Source organism: Pseudochaenichthys georgianus, chromosome 16 (genome assembly GCF_902827115.2).
Source record: "Pseudochaenichthys georgianus chromosome 16, fPseGeo1.2, whole genome shotgun sequence".
Lineage (NCBI taxonomy): Eukaryota > Metazoa > Chordata > Actinopteri > Perciformes > Channichthyidae > Pseudochaenichthys > Pseudochaenichthys georgianus.
Window position 1 is genome coordinate 32489440 of NC_047518.2, and position 27939 is coordinate 32517378.

At 39.9% G+C, this 27939-nt stretch overlaps 2 protein-coding genes across 6 annotated transcripts in view; one reads left to right on the forward strand and one right to left on the reverse strand.

Moving 5' to 3' along the window:
• Positions 1–159: 159 nt before the first annotated feature.
• Positions 160–27939, reverse strand: part of rgl2 (ral guanine nucleotide dissociation stimulator-like 2) — a 30131-nt gene continuing 2351 nt past the window's right edge. For 2 of the 3 annotated variants that reach the window (XM_034101932.2, XM_034101933.2), the window contains exons 3-20: positions 16187–16234; positions 15678–15761; positions 15418–15584; positions 13825–13881; positions 11365–11561; positions 10497–10621; positions 9629–9844; positions 8477–8580; positions 7328–7412; positions 5376–5435; positions 4386–4472; positions 4250–4282; positions 3840–3961; positions 3659–3745; positions 3366–3459; positions 2971–3195; positions 2644–2758; positions 160–2159 (exon numbers count right to left, since the gene is read on the reverse strand). In XM_034101932.2, coding sequence (XP_033957823.1) covers positions 1978–2159; positions 2644–2758; positions 2971–3195; positions 3366–3459; positions 3659–3745; positions 3840–3961; positions 4250–4282; positions 4386–4472; positions 5376–5435; positions 7328–7412; positions 8477–8580; positions 9629–9844; positions 10497–10621; positions 11365–11561; positions 13825–13881; positions 15418–15584; positions 15678–15761; positions 16187–16234 — 2088 coding nt within the window. In that variant the 3' untranslated portion in view covers positions 160–1977. The remainder of the gene's footprint in view (positions 2160–2643; positions 2759–2970; positions 3196–3365; positions 3460–3658; positions 3746–3839; positions 3962–4249; positions 4283–4385; positions 4473–5375; positions 5436–7327; positions 7413–8476; positions 8581–9628; positions 9845–10496; positions 10622–11364; positions 11562–13824; positions 13882–15417; positions 15585–15677; positions 15762–16186; positions 16235–27939) is intronic. The other variant, XM_034101934.2, reaches the window with a different exon arrangement.
• Positions 15531–27939, forward strand: part of phf1 (PHD finger protein 1) — a 32642-nt gene continuing 20233 nt past the window's right edge. For 2 of the 3 annotated variants that reach the window (XM_034101935.2, XM_034101938.2), the window contains exon 1: positions 17761–17951. In XM_034101935.2, the coding sequence (XP_033957826.1) occupies positions 17947–17951 (5 nt within the window). In that variant the 5' untranslated portion in view covers positions 17761–17946. Of the gene's footprint in view, positions 15607–17760; positions 17952–27939 lie in introns of those variants that run through there. The other variant, XM_034101939.2, reaches the window with a different exon arrangement.

Here is a 27939-nt window from a genome sequence, read left to right on the forward strand (position 1 = left end):
ATTTAGCTAGTTTACCTTTTCCATTGGAAAATAAACAAGGTGTGTATTTGACATATACAGGCAGCTTTACTTATATTGATGGGATACTGAGCAGCATTACAAAAATATGTCTGTATTGAACGTGGGATGTTTTACAGCAAATCAGTCAGAAGCATTGGAATCCATAGAAAAGTAAATTTATTACCACAAAAATAAGACATCCTGCATGTAGTGCATAAATAGCTTTGATGTGAAACTGCACAGTACTGAGGTGACTGCGATTCCTTCACGTACATTCTAAACACGGGAAAGATGAATATCCTGTGGAGAAAGGCACTAAAACAATCAGTAGCATAGTATTATGCTCGCACACGTCATCCATTATTACCCAGAATCCTCTCCCTGGTCCGCTATGCTCAAGCCTCAGCCTGTAAGGAGGCCTCACAAGCACTGAGCAGATACAGCCAGAGGTCACACGTGTTTCAAACCTACACGGAAGGTAACAGGTTCATTTATAACATGAGGCTTTGTACTGCATGTAAACAGTAGTGAAGCTGCAGAGCTGGGTACGAATGTGCATGAATTACATTATGCTCTGTTGATAATGTAAGACCTGTAAAACCTATGAAGGGAGATCAGATTTTCCTTAGTGCCTTCTTCATGGTTTTGGTACAGCAGTGAGGAACTGAAGCACAGCCACAAGCTTTAAAAGTGCTGCAAGGTTGTTTTTTAAAGCTGCAATAATTAATGTTTTGGCCACTAGAGGTCAGAAGATTTTCCTAAACAAGCTATGACAGCTTATAAAGTTGCCAAACGGCTGGCTAATTACGAAACGAGCTGAAGAGGAAGTGTTTATCTGGAGTTGTATTACCGTCAGACTGATAACACAAGTGCTTATCACTCTCCTTTAAGGGGTAGTTTTGTCTAAAACAACTCTGACATTGTTTCACCAGCAAACCTCTAACTGTGTGTGTCTGCTGTGGACAGGTGGCCTTCTGGGGCTTCACCCAACAGCTGCTGCTGAAACAGGGTTGATAACAGCTGTGAGGATCACCATGAAGGAACTTTCTGTGTTCTGCAAACCCTCCAAATGTTGCTTAAACAGGACAAAACGTGTTGCATAGCTGTAGTCAATCATTATTTTTAGGTTAGTCAAAACAAGCAGCTCCTTTCAAATAAAAAATAAATTATTTTTGATTAATTAATGAAGCTTCAAGTTTATGTTTAAATAAACATCTGTATGACTAAAAATGTAAAATCTTGCAGGTATTTGATGCATTTTTTCTTTTAGACAATTCGGACACATGGATCTGAAGCTCCTCGCCAGTGTAAACACGATGTTGACATCTTTCAGACGTACAAAATATATAAATATGTACAAAACATATATAGGTCTCATTTGTCAAGTGTTTTTTCTACAATGGTGCACTCTCACTATGTCTTTGGGCTCTCCTCATGTGTGCTCTTCACCAAGAACTCGTCTGACAGGCTCTGTATATTTACAGAGCCTGTCATCATGCTCATGCTTTTTCCCAAGTAAACACTCTCTCCTTAATCCTTCATCGGCATCTCAGGTGTTTGCAGACGTTCTGACCCATTAAATCCTCCTTTTACATTTCGAAGCTTCGCTCACAACTGAGGCACGCAACAACAAGGGGATTTCCGGATTGCGGATATAAGCAATTAAAACAGATCTTATTCATTGAGATGGAATGAAAAATATGCATCAAGTGTCCCTGACTGGGACTCTAGAGCCAGCACCAAAAGCACTCAGATAAAGGCTTCCATTGCTCTTTCTCTTGGTGTAAAGTTATGCATACTGTGTGGAGAAGAGGAAACGGACAGTTCTTCAGCAGCAGATTCAGACGTGGTCCTGGTCTTGGTAGAAAAAGCTATGGAGGAGCATGAGGGAAAGGCATGTGTGAAAGGCCACATTTACTGTTTGTGAGGAGAAAACCCCGTCACTGTGGACAAGGTCGGGTTGAGGAAAGTCTGATGTCAAAATAGTGTCCGGACCAATCTCCTCCCCTTGGCTTTGATTCGAGGAAACGTGGCGCTCGACTCGGTGCTGAGCGGCGATGAACCCAGAGGAGTGTTCCCGCCTTTCCTCCTCAAAAGGAAGTCAACACTAGATGATGTCATGGCATAGAAGACATTTCCTGTAGCAGGGATGACCAGCTCTGTGTTCAGAGAAGAAGAGAGAGAAATGAATACATACGACAGGGTTCAATAAAGCTTTTCCAAAGCTGCTGCTGCGCAACAAAAACCAAAGTTATAGATAGCAGAAGTAGAAATACCATTATCAAGATGACCTCAGTTTGTGTCAATTTTGATAAGTAGACCACCTACCACAATACCAGATACCTCTTTAACTTCGTATCGTCCCTTTTAAAACATAAAAATACTGCTCCTTAGTGTTTTTGACCATGGTGCTTTTAGTTTTTTACTTATTGTGTTTTTTTATTATTAATGACTTTTGCCTACTTTGTCATTTTCTTAATATGCAAGTCTATTCCCTTTACTTTATTCTCTTACACTTATTATACTTCTGCTGTGGTAATAATGTCAATATCCCTGTTGTGGGATGAATTAAGGAATTCTGATTCTGATAGTCTTGAAACTGAAGTTTTTTTTTTGTTGCACTGGAGTCACGTGTGTCTATACCTTTTCCTTCAGGCAGAAGTTGGATCAGCTCATATCTGGACGTCTGTTTGGGGTCCTGATTGTGCTTCTCTAAGGCAGAGCTGATGACGGTGGGTGTCTTGTCATTGCTGGTGACCTGAAGGGAGAGAGGAGGATAACAATGACATAGCTTGATTTGCACTAATGATATCCTGGCTCCATTGAATCCAAGGATCTGATCCTGATGACTATCATTACGGGATCCTCCTCGCAGATAAGAAGAAAGGCCGTAAGTGCAGCATGTCGCAGATAATTCGGGACCAGAGCTTTTCTCATTACAGCTGTTAATAAAATAGCTTGAAAAAGTACCAGTATGCTTCGGTATAAGTTTCCATCGTGCAGGTCCATCCGTATCCTGATGATTTGCATGTCAGGCCCCGACCCTTGGATGTTGTACGTGGGGTTGTTGCCGCAGGAGACTGATCGGCGGTGTGATTTTGTGGGAGTGGTTGGGGTCAACGTGGCAGGGGTGGATTCAATGGTTGAAGACGACGTGTCAACATCCAGACAGGACACAGACGGAGATCTCATATGCTGCAATCAGAAAAACAGCAACGATGATAATCCAAGGGTTTTTCTTGTATAACTTCCAAGTTCAGTACAAAGCTTTTTAGCAGATTTAGGCAAAATAAAAGAGTTTTTGAATATGTCTGTGAAACAAGCTAATACAAATTGGCCTTTAAGCACAAATCAAACTGTATTACCTTTGTGAGTTTTGAGAGCAGATGATTGACAGGGGAGGGAAAGTCAAACAAGCTGTCACTGTCCCCCGTCAGGCTGCTCCGAGAGTTACTCAGGCTGAAGAACACGAGAAAGAAAATTCAAATTAGGGTAGAAAGTAGTGCTTTTATTATCAGTGATTAATCAATCTTATTTTTAAAATAATAAATGAGTCAGAAAAATGCCATAAAAAGGGATCAAAAGCACAATAAATGTATGTGTGGTATATTGGTAATCTGTCTGTTTTATGTGTGTGAGATCAGTCAGTATAGCTTACTCTCGGCACTGTGTGATGATGACTGTGGGAGTAAGGCCACGGGGGCTGGGCTCGCCAGGGGCTTCAATTTCACTGGACAGCCTGTAACTGAATTACAATATCGACAAGATCAAATATTTGTAACATGTCATACAAATGAATTTTCTTTATACAGAATATACATGTATATATATATATGTACCTATGCTCCTCCGTTAGTGTAGGGACGCTCTGATACCACTGAGTGAAGGCCTCGTCACTGGTGAACACACAGTTTTTGCAGGAAGACTGCAGGAGACGGATTTGAGCCAAAACCTCAAACTCCTGTTAACAAAGAATCACCTAAAGGTTACATAATAAAAGAAAATGACCTATGTTGGCTGACCTGGTATTACAGTGCTAGTTTTGTTTATTTGTTCTGCACCACAAGGCCCTTTCCACTCTCCCTCCAATATTATTTTACCTCTTTTCAATATATTACGCTTTATCTAAAAAATCATCTCTTCTTTTTTTCACAGGGTCACGTGACTTTTTAATGATTTAGCAGAAACAGAACATTAGTCAAGAGCATCAGCTCAACCTTTTATATCTCACACCGAATGCATCACTCACCCTTCTCCTTTTGTCAAAGTTGATGTAGCCGTTCTGTGAAGGGAGTGACAGAATGTGTTAGGTCAGTTTGATAATTGTAAAATACTGAGCAACTTTTTGACCAACTTTCCCTTTGGTAGAGATAGGAGCAACTTACATCCAGCCTGTCTTTGACCGCAGTGTCCAGCATGGTGAGGTCAGTGAGGAAGATGCCCAGGTAGGGCACTGTGCCCTGGGCATTAGACTGTAAACAAAGAAAAGAAAAGGCAAGTGTTTTATCAGTTCCCCAGAGGTTTCTATTCACTTTGTCACGAGCCCGCCCAACGAAAGATTACAAAGCGGCGGCCTGCAGCTATTTTTCAAACAATGGCTCAGGATTCAGCACATCACACACGACAGCCCTCTGTTCCAGTCCACCGCTGCATGCCCTCCATCAAACCTCTCAAACACCCCCCTCTTAACAGAAGTGACATCAGTATCAATGATTGAATGTACTCTTTTGTAGAAAAACTGTGATTTGAAAAACTATTCATGTTTTTAACAATAACGTCTTTCATGCGTGTGACATACCAAACCTATAGTCAACTACAGCTCCTTGCAATTTTAAACACAGAACACTTTTCAAAAGATGTTATATCACATTTTGTCCCCTAACTTTCACAATACTAATGACACTTTTGCAGGGTCTTACATCATTCATAAACGTCCCAAGGTCTCCCATAAAGGCCTGTGGTGGTATATAACCCTTCAGGCTAAAACAATAGTATGCACACTAGGCGTGGGCTGTAAAGTTAGTGAAGAAAGTTTCTTTATTAATGGGCTGTACGATCTGATGCTTTACCTCAACGACAAAGGTTGAGGTAATTTCTTATTTCTGATATGTCTTGGTGATCTGACACTCCACTGAGAATGATTTACAAATGTTGAACTGAGCAAAGCTGAGTGTTTAAAGACACTTATTTGCAATATTTCAGCCATATACACCTGGGTGCTGCTGGCCTTTGCATCAACAGTCTTTGGTTTTTAGCAGATTGTAGCAGAGTTCATTTCTTAATGGTCAACCATGTGACCTTCCACAAACAACACTGTCTCCTTAAAAGCTAAACCTCCATCATTTCACACAAGTCTTTCTTTCCACTCTACCTACCCGATTACAATGTTTGTTGTTGATCCTGTTGTCAATGTTGGCGAACTTGGATGTGCCCTCCTGAAACACAAAAACAAGGGAACATTTAAAGTTAAATCTTGACCATGGAATCAATTGTTGAGAGAACAGCCTCGCCACAAAGTCAAAGCATATATGCGATCAGAAAGAAATAAACCATAAAAATACCACAATCTATTCCTGCTGTAAGGATCAATCTTAATAATGCTTTATAGTTATATTATTTCATAACATTCTTCAATGACAGTGTTGTGTATTATTTCTTTCCCTAAACTTTTAGTAAGTCTTTCATTAGTCTGAATCACTCATCTCACTCTGTCTGCATGTGGTAGTCATTTTTAGACAAGCTGAGAGATAAAGGGAAGCAAGTCGCTGTGCGGAGGAAAATCAAAGGGCAACAGACGGCGATGGTGTTCTCTGGCATCAAAGCTTGTAGTGAAGCTTTCAAAATGAAAGCATATGTTTGGATGAATTCCTTTGGGGGTATGATGGGTAAAATCGCAACTAATGCGAAAGTATTGATGCCCGCATTGCACCATCACAGCAGATCAAAACACAACTAATCCTGTCAACTTCCCCAACTCACTGACACAGTGCAAACTAAATATAATATACGTCTTCAGATGGGTGTCTCGCACTGAAATGGAAGTGTTGACAGAATAAGGGCAGTTCTACTAAACCAGATTAGACTGGTTTGGTTCCTGGTCTTTTAAAGCAGTCGTATATCTCTTCTGAGTGTTATTTTCAGCATAGGAGAATGCTTGGCTTCAGATTGTGCCGATTTCACAAATGTGGTCCAGTAGTGGCTCTTGACAGACACATTAATAAATGTCTCACACTGCTGTTTAGATTATGGGATGTGTGTCAGCAGGATGTGAGAGGTAAGTGCAGAGGAGTCACATGGTTTTTCAGAGCATTGTGTGCATGCAGTAAGCATGTGTGTTGCTTTCAGCCAAGCTAACTGTTAGACTAGGCATAGCATGTCAGAAGTGCGTTGTATGTTCACCACTTGACATACTGTATCTTGACTGTTATTCGATGGGTTCCGATGACATTTTGAACAGATATTCATGGTTCCAAGAGGAATTATCCTGTTGATGTTGGTGACCGCCTGACTTTTACTCTAGCACCATTATAAAGCCACATTTGTCCAATATAATGGTTCATGATCAAATACTGCAAAACGAATGACATATCCATTAACATTTGTAAGCAAACCGAGCTTACACACTAAAGTAAGATAGTTAACTTACTAAACATTATACCTTCTTAACAATGGTGTGTTAGCTCTACCATTGTTTACATTATTATCTAGCTCACAACCCTAAGTACAGCATTACACAGCTTTCTTTTTCCTGTTTTCCACCCAGATTAGCTCATACAATAAACAGTCATTTTCTAAAATCAGGTTGTGCACTGTGATTATGTTGTATTACGACTGATAGCTGAATAATACAGTCCAAAAGAAAGATCTGCGTACAGTAAACAGTGTCCTTCTTTCTGTATAATACATTAATGATGTAGGACTTACACATCGTACACACAGGTTTAAACTTCAAGTGTTTCTAGTAAGGGGGGAAAGTATTTTTGAAGACAGCTGCCAAGAGCAACACAGATCCTAGTGACAACAGGCCTCAAACAAAACTAAGACATCAGAAAACAGTTGTCGAAATCTGATACCCAAACTGCTTCTTCAGCTTTAAGCAACCAGTACGTTTTAACCAACACACAAGCAGTCAATTGACAAGACATCCATAAAACACATAATCAAACTCAAACCTTTCGCTTTAAAGTAAAACAAAAAAGGTCCAAATGGTCTGATGCTGCGTCCTGACTCGGCTAGAAACAAGCCGCTGCATGCCATAAATAAAATATCAAATTACAGTATATAATATTTCCATTGTGACTCTGTTTTTGGCGTGGCAGACACGTACCTCCTTGAGGAGTTCTCTGCTTTGTGAGTAGTTGTCCTTTTCTGAGAAGATTTCTGACAGCTCCTCGTACCTCCTCACTGCCTCCCTGTCAAATGACCAAAACATTGAATTTAATTGGATTTCCGTTATTATTCATATGTCAAATTTATAAGGCTCATGAAATGCAAAAAAGACATTTAGCAGAAACTGAGTTTAAATAGTCTGCATTGTCAAAATCTAATTCTTGTAAACAGAAACTGATTCTGGGACGATGCCGTGACTGAAAGGACATTTGGTTTATGTTGAGGAGACTGCTGAAGAGGCAATATCTCCAACATTTTTATACCACTTCGTCTTTATATGGTTCACTTCAGAGTTATTTACGGTTGACTTGGTGTATAATAAACTCAATGTCTGTAGGGACAGCTGTTTTAAGCTGAAGAAACTGCCTTCCAGGTCCTAAATAGACGACACATTCACAGTTAATATAATACTTTATATGTAAGGTAGATTTTTTTTAAATATATTTTTAACACATGATCAAAGACATAACACGTTCTTGGCATCCAAAAATAACTACATCACGTACATCACAGAAAGACGAGGGTCAGCTCTAATTATTTACTATAAGCTTCTTTTGAATATTTTCAAGCACCACACAATAGCAGGGCTGAAAACTAACAACAGTTTTGACTATTGATTAATCTGAGGATTCTTTTCTTGATTCATTTATAATTGTCCGGTCAAAATTGTAACAGAACAAATAAATTCGTCAGTCCAAAACCAAAAAATTATAAGTAATGATTTTCTTTCATATAAGTCTGAAAAAATAGCAAGGCTCAAATGAAAGAAGATTATATTGGGATTGTTGTTGTAAAAAGGTTGGTTAATATTTTAATCAATATCAGTTTTATAGATCATTTTGCTCTACACTATATTAAGTTAAAAAAAATAACACATATAATATGTATATTTTGTTTAGTTTTTATCTTGATGTCTCATGCTGTCTTTGTCTTCTAATATATTGAGAACATGTTGCAAATAAGTGTGTGCACCTGAACATGTGATCTATAGATTTTTGTTTCTGTATCTAATAATCCATTTATAAAATGGATCATTAAATCAGTAATGTCCTGTAACAAAATAACTTTGTGTTGTTCAGCTGCACACCTGTCAGTTTCCTGCCACGTCTTCCTCAGCCGGTGGATGGGATTACTCTGCAGGGCGGACACGATGGCATACAGCGAGGAGAAGTTCTTCCTGGCTCGGCACTCCTGTTGAAAGCACACACAGATTAACGCACTCATTTGCATGCCCACACTTACACACACGCACTGTAACTGAGAACACCTGTAGTGTGGGTCTGGCTGGTATTGAGTTACTGTGTCAGCCTGAGGAGCTGAATAATGCATAGTGCTAAAGAGGTTTGTCCCATAAGAACCCTGCGGTGTGCTTAGGATGGCACTTTGGCAGCAAACCAGTGATACCTCGCTTTGCCAAAGAGGATGTTGGAGTGCGTGTGCGTGTGAGTATGTGATGACAAATGCAGTTTCCTACAGGAATACTGGAGAGAAGCAGTGTTTTATTCACAGGCAAACATGCGTGGAGAGGAATAAATCTCTTTAATATTTTTAAATAAACTGATTGTTGTGCACAATATCCACAAAGCTGTGACAGAACCCAGCTAATCCGCATTACTCTTCTACGATACTGCAATTTGTAAGCAGATTTTAAAATGTTTTGCCTAAAGGTCATACATCACATTGTTTGGACTCTTGTTCTTGTATGAACTAACAACTGGTCATGCTGAGAATATTTTCCTATTTTATTTCCTGGTTTATTTCCTGATTTCCAGGGTGTACTAGAAACTTCAAGTCTACTTCTAGTCTAACAAAGTTGCTGATTTTTTACAATCTTTCTTGTTGTCCTCAGCAAAGAAGTACCACAAGCTGCGGTCAAATAGTTTGTTATTTGCTGGCGCTCTGTCCAGAAGACGACCATACATGTGTTTTTAATAATGTGTTTTGCTCGCAGATATTAAAGTGAAAATACAGTCAGAGAAGAAACCAAGCTGACTGTGAACTTATAATAGTGTGTGCATAGTCGGAGCAGAAAACAGGATTATGTTCAGGGGATTAAAGGGGGTTTAGTGAAGTAAAAATGCACAGTTGAGGATTTTGAAAGACTTGCAACCCCGACTGACATACTGCTAACAATTTCATTTAAAGACCAGCAACATTTCTTTTTTTAATTCTAGCCTGTAGAAATGGCATAAAATCCTGCATTTTCTAAGCTGTGACCTTCCCTTTTGTTCACACTGACCTCTGCCACGCTGATCCATTTCTCCAGCAGCCGGGCTCTCTGTTGGCTCCGCAGGTTTGTGGGCCAAAGGCAGGATGCTAAAACCGCATTAGCCAGCTTGTTGAACTGTCGTATGGTGGCCCGGACAGACCAACAAACGCCTTCCCTGCCCTTCTTGTCCCTCTGAGACCACAGTGAGCCGAGGCAGTGGTACGGGACAAGACGGACAAACAGCTCCTGATAAGAGACAGCATAGCTCAATAAATACCAGCCTGTTTACCAAACATCACATCAATCCATGTGACCCATACTATGAGGTCTTTCTGCTTAGATTTCCTGCTGACAGAGTTTGGGTTTATGTGGGTGGCACCATTTCTTGTTTGTGTTTGCAGCCAAGGCGGCTCATGTTCCTCTACTTTAATTCTGTGTTTTCTAAACAACTGCAGTTGCTGGTGTTAAAAGCACGATCGGCAAATAATTGACAACAGATGGAGAGGAAACACAGGAGGAACAATTTAAATGTATCCATATCAGATGATCAAAGTTCATCATAACACCAACCAGGATATAGCAAAAGAGCAAGTTATGAAGGAAGAAATCAGACTGTATGAAACTACACATATTCATTCAAATTATATATCAAGCACATGAGTAAAGAGAAAATGTAACCAAGTCTTATAATGAGGATGAACACACTGAAGTATATTTGGGCATCATGTTGGTGAGATCCTTATGTAAATGAATATGTAAGCGAACCCAGCGAGTAATATAGGGATCAGCTAAATATACTAGATAATTCCCATATAAAATATAAGTCAATCACATAATTTGTTTTGATATCATTGGTCAATATTTTGATCCATCAGAAACATGTTATAAGAGGACTCACAGTCTCTATTTTGGTGAGCTGCTCAGCGATCAGCGCTGCAGGAAATCCAAGGATGCATGTGGGTTCAAACTTGGAGGCGTCAGGAAGAGGGCTGGTGAAACCGCTCTGATCTGCAAAGAGTGAAGCTGTTGAATAAAATGGAGTTGATTCAGAGCATAACAAAAACCTGTTTGTGGGCCCCAGGTGTCTGTATTTTCCTTTATCAGAAATCAGAATCAGGTTTATTGCCAGGTAGGTTCATACATACTAGGAATTTGACTTGATGTCATGGTGCACTGCATACATAAAATATTAGCAGCAAGAAACAGATTCTCTAAGAGTTTCTGTTGCTCTCATCCATCACTGTGTCCAGTGTGGCAAATGGTGACTTTTTACTGCAGAGGGTAAATATGAAATTTAAATGAGAAAATGTGTTTGTTATTGAGAGATAATGAGCTTATTCACTCATGACCTCGAGATTGCAGGATGAGAAAACAAAATTAAGAGTTAGTGTATTTGAACCTGTACTAAGACTGAGTAGTGCTTTGAACAAAATAATAATGCTAACATACTGATGTTTAGCATGTATAATGCTAACGATGTTCGGCATTTAGCTATGTTAGCAGGCTTACAATTTCTAATTAGCAATAAACAAAAAATACAGCAATTATTGCAAGCATGGCCACCTTTGGCTTTCAAAGCAGATTAGTGTCCAGAAAACTTACGCAAAATGTTGGATTTTGTTAAGCAATTTTGTCTCAACCAGCCCATGTTGTAATTTGTTGTCTTTTGCAGCCTGGGATTTACGCTGAGCAGACAAGCATATTTCTACATGAAAACCTCCTCTAGTTTTAACTGGTGTCATGTAAGTCCCAGTTTATTTACGGACCTCTATGGGAGTCAGGGAGCAGGGCTTTCTCGCTGAGTTCCTCTGCGATCCTGAGGAGGCGAGCACGGAGGTCGGCTGCAGACGAGGAGTCCTGGGGGAAAAGGGGAGCGAGGCGCAGCAGGCAAGACGGCTCCCCCAAACTCTTAAAGTCTTCAGGATACTCAGAGAGCCACGTGCTGAACACCGTACACACCGCTCTGGAGGAATGAAGACATTATTTTGAGGGATTTAGGGAATGCAATTCTAAAATGTATAGGTCAACATCAGAAACATGATCGTCTTTTGTTTTTAAGCCTTGACCTCCAGACAGTTCAGAGTTCTGAAAACAAAAAGGTTCCTTATAACACTGCGTCGATAAATCAGATCATCAGCAAAGGAAAGAAACATTTTAAAATCAATCCGAGAGTTTCCTTTGAAGAAAAATAATCTGTTTCTGTTTTAAATTCTGATTGCTAGAAGCAGAAAAACAAGCTGTTGCAGATTGGAATTGATTGAATATATTGATATTGAGGTTGCCAATAAATCACATTCTCAAGGGGTTTAAAGTAGAAAAGCAGCTTAGAGATAAGTTTATAATTTAGTGGATATGTTGAAAGATAAAGATTGTGTTGGTTCTTACAGTCTATGTTAAAACTCAGAGTAAAGAGCTGGTAGAGAGTTTGCATTTCCTGTTGCTGGCTTTAGTGTTGGTGTCTTCTGCTGATGTTCACTTGTTTTATTTAAATGGGTAATTAAAAAAAGAGAATCAATAAGGAGTAATTACTTTCATCATAGCTTTAGTTTTTAGAAGATGTATTTTTGGCATCAGTAGCTCCACACTTATATTTAAAGGGGACCTATTATGCAAAATGCACTTTTTGATGTCTTTTATACATAAATGTGTCCCCGGTGTGTCAGGGAACTCACAAAGTGTCAGAAAACAAAACCCTCTCTCTTTTCCTCCGTACCCACATCTAAAAAAAAGAAAAGAAAGGGGGGTGCTAACAAGCAGATCCAGAATTTTCGCTCCTATAACGTCATTGGCGACATCCGGCCGACGTGACACGCCCCAACCTATATTCTCCGGCACACGTGACACGCCCCAACCTATCATCTCCAGCACACGTGACACGTCCCAACCTATCGTCTCCGTATACAGTCGCAGCTGTGTGTCTGTGTATTCAGCAGTCTGCAGGAGGCTTAGAGTACAGTTGTTATATATATATATATATATATATAATACATATAATCAATCAATCAATCAATAGGATACGGCTGTAGTAGGCCTAGGGCCTTTTAGTCGTTCATAAATAAGTAGATCACTGTTCTTTATATACTATGGATGCTGGCAACAGTCACATAGTCCAAAGTGAAGGTGATGTTTGACCAGTAATAGTCTAAAATAATAAGCACTGTTACATTACATTTATATTACATGTCATTTGTTAGACGCTTTTATCCAAAGCGACTTACATACATTCAGTACTGTGGGCAATTATGGGGGTTATTCCCTATCTTTATTCAAGAGCGTGGTATTTAAATTTGAGAGCATACTTTATTGATTTATTTCCCTCAAACCCTGTCCTCGCACTCAAATAGTGCCTGCTTGCACTTAGATTTGCTCTGCTTCTGCTCAAACTGTACGCTTGCACTCAGATATATTGCTGCTTACAGATTTGTTCTGCTCTCAGATTTATTCTGTGCGGGCTCCAAACTTTTGTGCAACAATCCTGTCAAAATCCCTCAACCAATAGGAGGCCAGGTGTCCTTGCGGGTGCGTTCGCTTTACTTATTACAGCGTCCCGTACAGTTTGAGCAGAAGCAGAGCAAATCTAAGTGCAAGCAGGCACTATTTGAGTGCGAGGACAGGGTTTGAGGGAAATAAATACATAAAGTATGCTCTCAAATGTAAATACCACGCTCTTGAATAAAGATAGGGAATAACCCCATAGGCAATCCCCACAGGAGCAATTTGAGTGAAGTGTCTTGCCCAGGGACACAACGACATGCAGTGGGACTCGAACTTGCTACCCCCTGGTTCGAAGTCCAGCACACTACCCACTGAGCCACAGCTTCCCACCCCCCTGTTCTAGCGGTAAACACTTAAGAAAGAACATGTCAAGCTATGTGCAGTATCAGAAACAATGCGCGACGTGTGGAGTAATGTGTGACTGTGTTTACATTAGCAAGCATGCTAACACTCAGAGCTAACGCTGTAGGCTACTGGAGAGAATATGTGTAACGTAATGTCCTTGTGGTAAACCCTGCAAGAGAGAAAGGTTTGAGCTCCATACTGTTTCAGAAATAAATCTTGAAGTGGTTAGGAGCATAACATGGCATTTAATCACTGCAGCGTTTAGCTGAGAAATCTCTCTCTAGCAGTAGCAGGGGAAAGCTGCGTGACGCTACAAAGGGGCGTCAACATACAGCATATCACAGTAAACGTTGCTAAAATATTTTGGGTAGCCTTCATAAGCTCACCTGTTGAAGGATTGTCTTATGTGACTCCTCTCAGTTTCCCCAGGTGGGTTCTCCAATCTGTTAGTGAAGCAGAAAGAGAAAATGAGGAAACATAACAATTATTCAACTTCAAATGTGCGCATCTGCTATGTCATAAATAATGCTTTGTGATACATTTATTAATGGCTTGTTTTTCTCAAGTTGCTTTTTCTCCAAGGCATTATCATGATGTTTACAGGTAACACTCTGCCAGGAGTCAAATCTCTCCTGTGTGTTGCGTCTTCAGAAAAACGTTCCAAACAGCTGTTTCATGCAAACGTCTCCATTATTTAATAACAGACTTTATAACAGAACAAGCCTTCACTAGCGTTTTGCTGAATTATCTTGCAGTTTTTTGAACTGGCACATGGTGCTTCCTCAACTGTGGAAGTGTCTCTAAATTAAATTAAACAATTAATCTAGCTACTGCTGTTTAAATTAGAGCATGACAAATAGCAAAGCTAAACTAACATCTGTTTATTTTGTGCAAATTGGAAATTAGATGTACAGTGGATTGATCACCCAGTTGGCAGACTCTAATGTAACCATTTATCTGTGCTATTAAGCAGTGTGACTACAAAGACGGCAATGTCTGTTGGTTGATCGACCACTCAATCAATACACCAACAAAATTGAAATATCTTTAAAACTACTTGGTGTATCTCAACTTCTACAACATCGATTGAAACAATATCTTGTGCAGATGTGCATGGTTTCCAGAATATATATCGGACTGATGTATCTTCTATCTAGCGCCACAAAAAAGTTGCCATACACTGAGAAAGAATTTTGGTCATTAGCAAATCTTAGCATTCGAACATGTTAACACTTTGTTTGCATTGTCACAGCGAGCATGTTAGCTTTAATCACAGAGCAGCTAGCATAGATATCGACTAGTCTTGTGAATATGCAACACATATTTAAGACATGTTTGGTGCTAAAGCTACATTACACTCAGCTAAGATGGTATATTAAAACATTATACCTGATAACATTGTTAGCATTGTCATAGGGAATTTCCATTACCCTTTGTTAGCATGTTAACAATGTCTCAAATCAGAGAGTTGCTAGCATGGCTGAAGACTGTAATTTTGCAATGTTCCCAGGTTAGCAAGAGAAAAGTAAACAAAAAAAGGGTTGAATCGACAACCGTGCGTGCGTTTATCTATCGTGCCGACTGTGCGTGCTCGGTTTCGTTCAACACTGTCAGGTTGGTGGCATGTGGACTTGTAGCCTCTAACCTGCTATGCACCTCTGGTTTTCCCATAAAAAGAAGAAAATGTCAACAACATTTTAGTTGGTTTGACGAGAGGTTGATTGAGGACATTTCCCTTTAAGACCGTTATAACCATAACAATACAATGAATTCGTCAATACAAAGACACATGGTGTTAAACTGCTGGCTAACAACGTAACGTAAAGTTCAGATTGGCCATTGCGCATGCGTAGAACCGAGTGATCGCTGACGCGCAATCTAAGTTATTTTTCCCTGTCATTTTAAAAACTCTACCAGAAACCTATATTATTTTACCAGAACAAAACAACATGCCGTTGAGATGACATTTTTGTACCTACCTGTCAGTGAGGATGTCCAGCACTCTGCCTGTGCAGGAAAAGGATCGATAAGTGGAGAGGAAGATTGTGATGAAGGAGGAGTCTCCCATAGCAAAGGAGTGAAGGAGGTGGAGCACCAGCTTCTCTTCTGTCCCTGCTTTCACACACTGGGAGCGAGACACCGCTGACTGGAGGAGGAGAAATAATAAAGTAAGTTAAGTGTTACAACAAATAAGATACTTATTTAACCCCTTGTGTCAATTCAGTTACACATGACTCACCATCACACTGTTGGGGGTGCCATGCTGCTGTTTCACCACCACTGTGTATATCACTCCATCTTCCTCTTCCTCAACCACAGTGGACTGTTGAGCAGTGAAACCAGATTAAAGCAGTGTTGTTGTGTGGCAAAGAGTGTATCAATTAACACAGTGGATAAGGATACTGGAATTGTGAGGAATTTCATTGTGTGGGTCAACATCTAGATGGTTTCTTCTCTTGGTACTGATTCCACATACTAAATGTAATCATGTGATTTTACTGAACTAAACAGATTTACACCTTGAAAAGTATAATCCGTTCTACATGAGACACACAATATCCATGTAGAAAAAAGAGCATAAAATCAAGCTGCTTTGAAATAATTTCTAACACGCTACATGGAGCTCTAATAATGATCCTGTTTTAGCCTGGAGGAAAGTCCCTGACACATTTACCCTATTTATACTTGTACTGGCTCACAGGCACCTTATGTTGGACATGTTACATGCACAACACATACTGGCCTTACCAGATCCAGAGGACAGTACCAGGTGGTCTTCATTGGTGAGGGATCTGCCTAGAAAACAAAACAAAACACAAGCTTAACTTATTTGTCATATGAGGAAAAGGTTTGGTTCCAAACAAGCAAATCAGCAGTAAAGCAACACATCATATAATCATTAAGTGTATAGCCTGAGGCTGTGGTTGGTCGGCTTACTCACTTACTTAATTCTGACCCATATACTGCATAATTTATGATTTACATGGTACGATGATGCAGAAACTACAAATGTATGTTAGTATATTACAAGAAATGTTGAAACGTTTTGAGGAAAATAATTTAGCAGGTGGACACATGTGCATCACTTATGTTAATTTTGAAGAAACTGAATAATGCTAAGATTCCACAGTCCCCAAATATGACTTTCTGTTTACATTTTGTGTGCAAAAGAGAACACATATTGTGTTACAGGACAGTATTGGCTCTGTATGCACAATATGCAAATATTCAGATCTTAATTATAAAGTCTAACAAATCCCACACATGTAAAGCATTTATAAGCCACAACAACTTTCACATAATTTCAGATATTATATTGAACATTATATTGAACCTTGGTTAAATAAATAAACTAACATTAGGCTGGTTAATCAGAGTTTAAATTATGAATTCAATAAAAAAATATATCTAGATTATCTTCCAATTTAGTTTGCCTTGTTGGTGATAGCCATCAGGTATCAATCCCACAGAGACCAGAACATTCCCCAGAGTACGCAATTATAAGTCAAATGGATGCTAATTAATAACAATCACTCATACATGATTCAGTGTAGCTTAATATGAAGCCTTTGTGCAGCCTAAAAAAACACTTCAAAGGCCTGTGGTCAGGTACAATTATTAAGAATTTGTCTTGGCAGTATTAGTGCCCAGTCTTAACAACTATGTTGACAGTGACACATGCAGTTCTTGGATCCAGAGGCCTAAGGCCCCGTGTCCACACGGACACGAAACGGGTTGTATCTGCTACAGTTCTCTAACGGAACTGCGGAAACGGAGCCCTCAAACGGTAACGGGTCCCAAAGTGGGTAGATCTGCGGACGAAACACTCTGCGGGGCCTAACGGCTCCGTGTATGCGTCCTATACGATCATTTCCTCATAACGATGAAGCCATAGCCCCACCTCTGCTGCTCACTGCTGTAGCATGGTCAGTAGCTACTGACCATGCTACAGATGTTAGTGCACAAATCTACAGCTCCTCTACCACAACCATCAGCAACAAGTGGACATGGAGAACTACATGAACTACATGTTGCTAAATTCACCGCAGAGAATAAACAGAAGGGCAACCAGGCAACCATGGCAACCATGCTCAGGGGGTCTTCTTTTGGTGTATTTTGTGGCGCCACTTACAGGCCTGGCATATGTACTACAGCAGACATCCTCAAAGTACGGACTCCGGTCCGGATCCGGACCGAACCACAACTGTCTCTGGACTCTGAGCAAATTATACTTTTCATATGTATTATCTGTGTTATCTGCGAGACATCGCCACAACGCAACGAGTCAAAATGATCCGCTATGTATTGTCCATAGACTGCAAACAGCGCTCATCGGACATTTATGAGAGAAAGTCTCTAATGTCCGAGTGCAAGTGAATGCAGCACAAGATGCACGTCATGTAACCCCTCCCCCGGTCCTGGCGCGAGCGTGGACATATGATTGGCGGCGATTTCATTTGAACGGGACGGCGCAAAACGAGAAGCATTCGGACCCAAGCACTGAAGGAATGAGGTATTTGCGGTCTACACTGACAGAGAAGAGACTGTCAGTCTGGCTGTACTCAGCATTGAATCAAAACGCACTAAAGCTGTTGATCTTAATACATTTGTGAGGCGTTTTGCTGAACAAAATGGTAATCGCCGCATTCAGCTGCAATAGACATGTCAACTTGATGCTCTGCTCACGGATGAGCATACAAAACTATTAAGATAATGACCTTACGTGTGTAAATATATATTTTTCTTTGAGGGAGTCTGCCCCCAAAAAACAGTTTTAAGTCCTGAGAAAGTCAAATAAGACGGTGTGTAAAACTACACAGCCCAGCCAAAAAAAAGTAACCACTTTGATTTAACTAGGTTAGTAGGTAAGGACATTCCACTGGATAATAACTGAAGTATAAAAGAATGCATGACTGAAGTGATGGAGACCATGTTGAAGGCAAACAAAAAGAGGAAATAACAGGTCAAATCAAGCAAATCCCCCTCTCAGATTCCACAGCAACCAGAAGAACATAAAGACTGGCTGGTGATTTGATTAATCAGCTTTGTGATGGAATAAAAAATGCACAGTGCATTTTAGAGATGTCCGGGGGATCGGGATATATAGGAGAAAAAAATCGGGGATCGGGATATATATATATATATATTTTTTTTATAAATTTTTATTTTTTTATTTAATTTTACAAAACAAAAATGACCATGTTCACGTCTTAAAGTCATCCTGAGGACTTAGTTTTGGTTTAAATTACACAACATCATGTATGTGTTGCTTTCTTTGGGCTTGTTTTCATAAACCTGGTTGCTTATTTCTCTGAAATCTGGCAACAGAGTGGGCGCAGTGTCTAATAGCAGCAGTAAGCTATCGAGAGGCTACGTTCAGCTGGTGACTCGGGAGTCGGGACAGAGAAAATGTCAGGAGTTTGGAAGTATTATAAAATTGAAAGCGAAGGCAGTGTAACAGCCACATGCAATGTTTGCAAGGCAGAGGTTCCGCGTGCTGGAAAGAACAGAGCTACGTTCAACACGACCAATCTAATACGCCACCTGAGAAACAAACACCAACAACAACACGGCGAGTACACAGCGGCCACTCAGGTAACGGCACTGAAACAACCGACACTTTCAGAGACTTTTAAAAGGAAAGAGAAACTGCCCCAGAACAGTGAAAAGGCCAACACAATAACAGCCAAGATAGCTGAATTCATCGCGTTGGATGACCAGCCGTTATCTGTTACCTTTTTTTTCTCTTAATGCATTGCATAAAGATCGGATCGGGAAAAATCGGTATCGGCATATTGTCAAAATCAAATGATCGGAATCGGATCGGGAGCAAAAAAAGGTGATCGGGACATCCCTAGTGCATTTCCTTAGCTGTGGATGAGTCCACTGACACCACTGACATTGCTCAGTTGCTGGTGTTTGTGAGTTGTTATGATGAGGCAAATGGGGAGTTTGTTGAAGATGTGTTGGGCCTGACGAACCTCAGTGGACACACAAGGGGGCAAGACATTTATAAAGCAATAATGGGAATGCTGAATGAAAAAGAGTGCAGCTGCCTTTATTCATAACTGTGCAGCTCTTACACTGCGACTCTGAGGGGTCAAGCACAGACACAATAACAATGAAAACTGCTGCATACAGATTATTTTTGTTTTTGCAACCTCGTGTTAAGAATCTTGTTGCAATTGTTTAAAAGTTTGAATGACCGTAATAAACGGACCTTTGTCTTATTGAAACATTTATTTTGGACCTTTAAGATTTGTATTTGAGTACCCCTGTACTACAGTGTCTCCAGCGGGTCGAGCGGTCTTGTGTGGACGGACACGTTTCTTGAGCCGATACCGTGTGGACGGAAGACTTTTTTGATATTGAATTCGGTTAGTTTTCGTCTCTGTGTAGATGCAGCCTAAGTCATGTCGCAGGCGGCCGATGACTCCTAGCACTTTAATAATAAGAAGAAGTGTGAGAAATACAGTAGCACTGCAGAGACATTTCAATAATGCCAAAATAGCCAAAGAGACAAAGCCAGAGACAAACAAACCTGCTTTTGCTGACATTTATTAGCGAAATATGGTGAATATATCTTTAAAACCCAGTGATAGTGAATATATTTAGTTGAGGTCTGTATAGTTAAGTACAGTTTACAGTATTTTTACAGAGTATTCATATACAACTTTATACCTCTTCTCTACATTTCAGAGACAAATAAATGTTCCTTATGTTGTTTATCTTTTACTTAATACATTAAACAAAGCACATGACTGGCTATTACAACACAACATTTTGTTTAGATAACCAAAGGTTCCTTCACCTTTTTTGCCTGCGACTTCTTAGAAAAACAGTGTGTAATGTTTTGAGTGTGCATGAATTATAAGCATTTCTACCAGACACATTTTCCCTCTAGTGTTTCGGAGTTCCAGAAATCAGCTTTTGTGTTTCTCAGATGATACAGGCATGTTTTACTCGTTCATATATTCCAAGTTATTTAGATGTAGTTGTTGTCTTGTGTTAGTTATTATGCTAAGAGAACTGTCAACACATTTCAGAATAAGGGTCTTTTGTTGTTGTTGTTGTTGTTGTTGTCGGAGGTGGGTGTGGCTGAGCCTTTTGTTTACATCAAATTGACCGATGCATTTTAGAAATCTATCGATCACTATCACTTTACACATCGTCTGGCAGTGACGCGTTCGCATCGGTGACATTTTCCATCATAGAAAATGCATGAGCAAGACACAGTGAAGTCATACTGGTTGTCTGGCAACATTTTCCAGCTGTCCGTACGTCGTCATTAGTCAACAGTTTTGATCTACAAAAACACATGAGCAACACCTTGGAAACTACACTCAAAGCACAACATGTTATAAAACCTTCTGACTGATAAGTATTCCGCTCATAAAGAGGAAAAGTCATGACCTGACCAGTTTGATTTTCATCTATGTAGCCAAGGCTGACATGTACGCTTTCTTTCATGCAAAGTCCGTCACAGAATGAGCCAAGAAACATATTCATGCAGAAAGCAGAAGGACCATCTTTTATGTTAGACTTAAGTCGAATTAGCTGTCATAAGCGTTTGTTCACCCCTATTAGCCTATCTCAAATTGCCTTGGCTTGACATGGTCGAAGGTCAAAACTCCAAGCAGGCGCTCCTTTCATTCAGAAAGGATCCTACTGCACTCATTAATCCGTGTATCAAACCTGTTTTTCTACCTGCTATTGCTGCTCACAAATCTGCATGCAATTCTATCTTTCCAATGAAATCACCTCAAGCTCAGAAAGACTGAAAAAAGAATTGGACACACAAGTTACCTTTCCCTCTGCAAGTCCAGACAGGTAGCAATCCCTAATCTTCCTGGAAATCTTCAGGAGGAAGGTTTGAATCGATTTTTCATTCTCTCCATTTTCTCTCATCTGTTTCTCCCACTTCCTTCTCTCTCTCTTTCTGAATTCGACCGCCGTTTTTTTTACCTCTCAGTCGACCTAGATCTGTGTGTTTATGTCTTTACTGTTTGCCTCTCAATGCCTTGTGGTTCTATATCACAAAGACACACCTGAAGCAGGAGCTAAGTCCCGCCCCCGCTAGCCTGCATCACCTAGGCACACCCATTAAACACACACACACACACACACACACACACACACACACACACACACACACACACACACACACACACACACACACACACACACACACACACACACACACACACACACACACACACACACACACAGACACATACACTACAAACACAGATAGGGATATGTTGGTGTTGATAGCACAACACTCATTTTTAGTTCCTTTTTACACCAATTGACAGACAAATTGCTCACACAAATGCAGACCCTCATCAAATAGACACACACACACACACACACACACACACACACACACACACACACACACACACACACACACACACACACACACACACACACACACACACACACACACACACACGTCATACGCAGAAGCCCTGAAGCTATTTCCAGAACAATACCCCCTCTCTTTGAGTCTCTCTCCTGCTCTCTTTGTCTTTCTATATGACCTTCCCATACAGATAAACCAGTTTGACTGAGTATCCTGTTCAATACAACACAAAGCAAAACAACAATAAACTGAGAAGGCTTCAAACTTGAATCTAAAGCCTGGCCTGCTTTTTGAGCAGTCAGAGGCTTGTAGTCTTTAAAAGGTAATTCATGTTCAGATGGCCACTGAATCAGGAAGCAAGCTGTGTTTATTTAAGGGGCTAATGACATTGCAGAGCGATGTTAACTAGGTGGAGACTTTCACAGCTCTGTCTGTGTCTGTGTTTCAACAGCAAATTAGGTTGTATTGAACTGTGAGACGTCTAACAACAGAAACGTTTCTAAAACCAAAAACATGTGCTTAAAGCTCCAACATGCTCAATGGAGCTGCAGAGTCTGGTGATAATTCTCTAAAACCTTGTCACTATGTGCAACACTTTCATTACTTTTCTCCTTTAGCCAATGTTTATACAAAATATTAATTAGTACAGCCTTACGTACAATAGAACTGCAATCCTCCAGATGAACGTGTGCTTAATTTAGTCTAAGACTCGGCCTAAAGTGCTTGTGAGAAGTGTTTAAATATGCACAAAATATGTGTGAAAAATAATTAAATAAAAAAAACCACAAAGTATCGTATTTTTCAAACTACTCCACAGTAAGTGGCGCCAACAGTCTGCTACCCTGCATTAGTCATCCTAAAAAGCTAGACCACACACAAAGTGAATTGTATTTACTCTTTGCAAAGTCTGACATCACCATCTCCAGTTATTAAACTCCCTACTCAACACATGTAAGAGCTTTATTTATTTTAAGAACTTATATAAACTCTTTGATACAATGCACACTAACAATTTCAAATGTACTTAGCCATGAAACATAAAATATGGATGTGCAGACACAAGACAAATAAGAACGCTATTTCCTTGAATTAAAATCTCAGACAAGAGACCCTTTGATACACAATATGGGTCAAAAGTGACCCAAGTGAGTTTTAATTGTAAATATCTTTGCAACAAATTACTTTAATAATTCAGAATTCCAGGTATTCCTCAATGAACTTGTTTTTGATCATCAGAAATTCTTACTTTCATTTTTCCTTTCTTACTTTTTGAATAAAAATCATTTTTGTATCACTATCCTTCTAAGGGACAACATGGGTCGAAAATGACCCGTATTTCATGCACTGGTGAGTGTTTCTTAGCTATATCTTTGGAAATGAATTGATTTAATCATTTAATATTCCAAGTATTCATTAAATGTCTTGTTTTTGATCACCGCACATCATTATTTTCATTCTCCCTTTCTTAATTTATGAACTAAAATAGTTTTTGTATTTCTACATCAGGTTTACATACATGGGTCAAAAAGTGTGAAAAAAGACATACTATAATAAGTATTTAGTTATATATAATTATTTTACAGTGATTTGGACCAAGCATGTATTCACTAAGGAATTTGATAGGAAGCTTTTATTTGTAAACGATTGCAGTTCGGAACATGTTTACCGTGGACAACTTTTCACATGCCAAACTTGTCACAACTCAACGGGCTGCTTTTGCACTTCTTCTACTTAAGAAGATATCTGATAACTTGTGAAAGATAACAGTACATCATATTTTAACATTACCTGACCTTGTCATCCATTACTAGTGAGGAAGAGACTTCATATCTATGTCAAATTACACAGAAGGAACTGGCCAAATGCTGCTAGTGTAAGATATTATTATATATTGCAACATTTCAATGGAAAACTTCTTCACCAGTATCCCTCTGGCTGAGAAGCTCCTTGAGAAGAACCTGACCATTGTGGGGACTCTTCCCCAGAACAATGCTGAGGAGCATAGTGCGTAAAAGTGGCCAAAGCTCTGCTGACTCAATAACTGCAGAGTTCCAGCTCGGGCATTAATATCAGCACCAAAACTGTGCGTTGGGATGAACTAGAATAGAGAGCCAGGCCCTCTCGTCCAACATCAGTGTCTGACTTCACAAATGCTCTTCTGGATGAATGGGCAAAAGTTCCCACAGACAGACTCCAAAATCTTGTAGAAAGCCTTCCTAGAAGAGTGGAAGCTGTTATAGCTGCAAAGGGGGGACCAACTTCATATTAATGCCTACGAATTTGGAATGGGATGTCATAAAAGCTCCTGTAGGTGTAATGTGTTGATGGCCCAATACTTGTGTCTATATATTTAATAAAGAGACGCATGGATGGCACGCCCCACCTCCAAAAGCACATTACAGGGGCAATGGAAAGATGTGGGCTAAAAAGACCAAACACACGCATCACCCAGCCACATATTGTTTGGTCCAAATCACTGATAAAATAATTATTTTTAACAAAATTATTATTATAGTATGTTTTTTTTAATCATTGTTATCACACTTGCACACATGGGTCATTTTTTACCCATGTGTGCAAACCTGATGTATTAATACAACAACTATTTTAGTTACTACATTTTGAAAGGTTGATTGAAAATAATGATGTGTGGTGATCAAATACAAGATATTTAATGAATACTTGGAATATGAAATGATTAAATAAATGGATTTCCAAAAATATAGCATGAAATAACGTTGTAGGTCAATACGGGTCATTTTTTACCCATGTTGTCCCATAGAAGGGGTTTGCATAGCTTGTGCATCAAAGGGTTAAAGAGTCTTGCTAAGCTAAAAAGGACTTGCAAAAGAGGCTTAAAATATAGATTATATATGTAAAATAGTCAAAAGTTTCCCCCCAATGTACTGTCTTACGGCTTATACAAGTGTGAACATGATTTAAAGCTTCCACTGATCCTGTGGGCCTTTACATCACAAACACAAAGAGAACTCAACCTTTGCTCCGTTTCCTTATTCCAGAAAGAAGTGATGAGATACTTGGGTCAGAGGAACCAGCCTTTCTGTGGAGGAACTTTTCAAAGCGTTATAGATGTATGTAATTTGGAGTTCAGCTGCCTCGTAGGCTGCTAGATAAGCAGCATGATTATAGGCCACAGTGGTGGGTGGCATGATGGGTTGTGGTGCGTAAAAAATAACCCTGCAGCTGTCATTTAGTTGTTTTTAAGTATTATCAAAACCAATATTGATTCTTCCCACATGTACCATTGTTATTGCTATATGTGAGACTTTGTTTATGTTCTTTTCAAAGATAGGATCTTGTCTCAAGGCCCTAAGCTCCCCTTTTTTTCTTCAAGTCCCCCACCCCCATCAGCATGCAGGAAGTACATACTAAGTGGAGACAAACACAGGAAGCAGGACGTGCTGTCGTGTTGTGAAGCTATTTTTTCCCCCTCTCCTTCTATCACAAGCCGAGGCTGCGTCAACCTCTCCTCCTCAACAACTACGCCAGTTATTGGACGGCACCAGAAAAGCAGTGGGCAGGAAGCAGACTCTCCATTTTCACCAAACATCCAGCTCTAATCTTTAACTTAAATAAATCCATATAGCTCGGTTTCCTCGCTTTGGATTTGAACAAATACACACACCGCAGCAGTCCTTATTTAAAACCCTACACAAGTACTTCCACTGAACAGGGGGCCATAAATACATCTTCTGAAGCTTATTTAAAGATAACCATTGTTTTTTGAGTGTTCCAAGACCCCGACCCTTCCTTCCTATCTTTCTCTCTGCTCCTCTTCTCACGCTTTCATCTATGTATCCCTCGGTGCCCGTTATCTACTCTCTTTCAAGTAAAACTCGGTGGTATTCAGGTCAAAGCTGTTCTATTCCCCTTAAAGGAAAAATCCTGCCTTGGATACGATTACTCTGTCAGATATCATCAGTCTGTGATGTTCTGCAAGTTAATTTGTAGGGAATAGTTGACTTAATCTGGCTCATCAAATTCTACTTCAGTGAGTCATTTTCACTCAAATATCCAGATAACAGGCATTCACTTGTTCAAGTCAGTCACAATTGTGTTTATAGGTGCAAACAGTCGGTACCTATCCAGGCGAAGTATATGGAGACCAACAAATAACACCTTAGTGAACATGTTATTCCTAAACCACGGCCATGTCCAGTCTTTCGTATCAGGCTGGCGTTAACAAAAAAGGACATTAGTGTCACGGGGCTCTTAATCATCAGTGCACTCCATCTCATGTCAAAATCAACGTTGCGTCTCTCATTCAAAAGAACAAAAACATCTCTTAACTGTAAAGAGACTTCATTTGTACAGATTCTTTTCTAGTTCTTGCAACCACTAAACGCTTTTTTTACACAAATGTCAGCATTTATACACCATACAAGGTGCCACCTGCTCATCAGGAGTGTTATACACACACACACACACACACACACACACACACACACACACACACACACACACACACACACACACACACACACACACACACACACACACACACACACACACACACACACACACACACGCTGTTGGCCATGCAACTTGGAAGCTATTTGTCATAATGGCCACAGAAAACATTATATTGAGGTCTATTAAGACAACATTCATTACAGAAACCTATTACTGCCTTCTGGCTGATGAATGTCTTGCTGTGTAATTGTTGAATATCTCGTTACAATTCTGAGTTTTCCTAGCTGTCCAATCTTTTGCAGCTGCATTCAAAATATTGTCAATATGTCTATTTTGAATTGGAAAAATACATCACCAAACAAAAAAAGGGGAGAAGCAAATCATCAATCTGTTATCATACTTGTTTTAAGCTTGATTTGAATCTCAATCGATCAATTTGAACCTGAAAACATTTAGTTTCTTTCACCTAGAGGCTCCATTGTTCACTCAAGGTTTTCACTTCTAGCATTCTGACTCACACATCCAAGTTTCCCTCATTAAAGAATCAGCAAGTGGCCGTATCGGATTCTACTCGACAGCCGGTCCTTGGAGACAGCCTGTGATACTGGATACTGTTTATAGGGAGAGCAGCTGTCCACCGCATCCACAGGCCAAGCCACCACATACATTATTTACTGCGTGGTCCAGCAGCCGCCTTGTGACACAAGCACGGAGGACGTCTGCTTATTCGGAAAGAGAGTAAGTGTAATTTCTGTTTTTAGCTGTGAGATGTTTCTCTAGGCCCGGTGTGAAGTAAAACCAAAGAGCCATATGCAGGTCAGGTGTGGTTGGGGCAAGAGAGTTGGTCAGTAGGTCACCATGACTCAGAGAAAATGTATTACAATTACAGCTATTGTTGAGGTCTTAAGTGAACCACATGTGCAAGGGAGAATACATCCTGTTTTCAGCTTTAGATGTACCTGATTAAAACTTTGCAATATAAGTCCACAAAGTTCTCTAGGGCTAACGTTTCAAAACAACTCTACAATCTATGTGTGAAGCTAAACCCTCTAGGAGCTTCTGATAACCTCACTTTTAAGTCACTAAACATTAACAGAGGTGACAGATTGTGGAAAATTAGCCCCTGTCATTAACCTTTTACCTTCCTGCCTTTTAGTTCAACTTAAATCCATTTTACAGATGTTATCCCGGAGGCAGTTAATACACACTTTCAGAAGAGTGCGGAAAATATGTCTTGAAATCAAATTACACTTAAACAGGACAATGTTTCTAAAGCCTGGCTTCTTTCTGAGTTAAATACCCACGTCAACATGCTAACATGCTGATGCTAAGTAGGTTTAATGTTTACCCTAGTCAACATCTACATTTGCTAATGAGAACTAATGACAAAGCACTGCTGAAGCTGTCGGGAGTATAGTTTTGCAGATATTAAGGAATATTAGATGTTTGGCTTGATGTTTGCTCTAAAGGAATGTATCCAGTATAAAGAAAATAACAAAACAGACCCCCACCACCCCTCCCCAAACACTATCTCTTTTCTTTTTCCTGTCTGTATCACACTGACTTCATGCCCTCAGGGTCCGAAAACCAGCGGACCATATCTGCTGTTTATAGAAGAAGCTGGTTGTGGAGCTCAGCTTGTACCGTTTCACAGAGAACCGTCCTAATGACTGTACCAGGAGAGCCATAAGAAATACAAAGT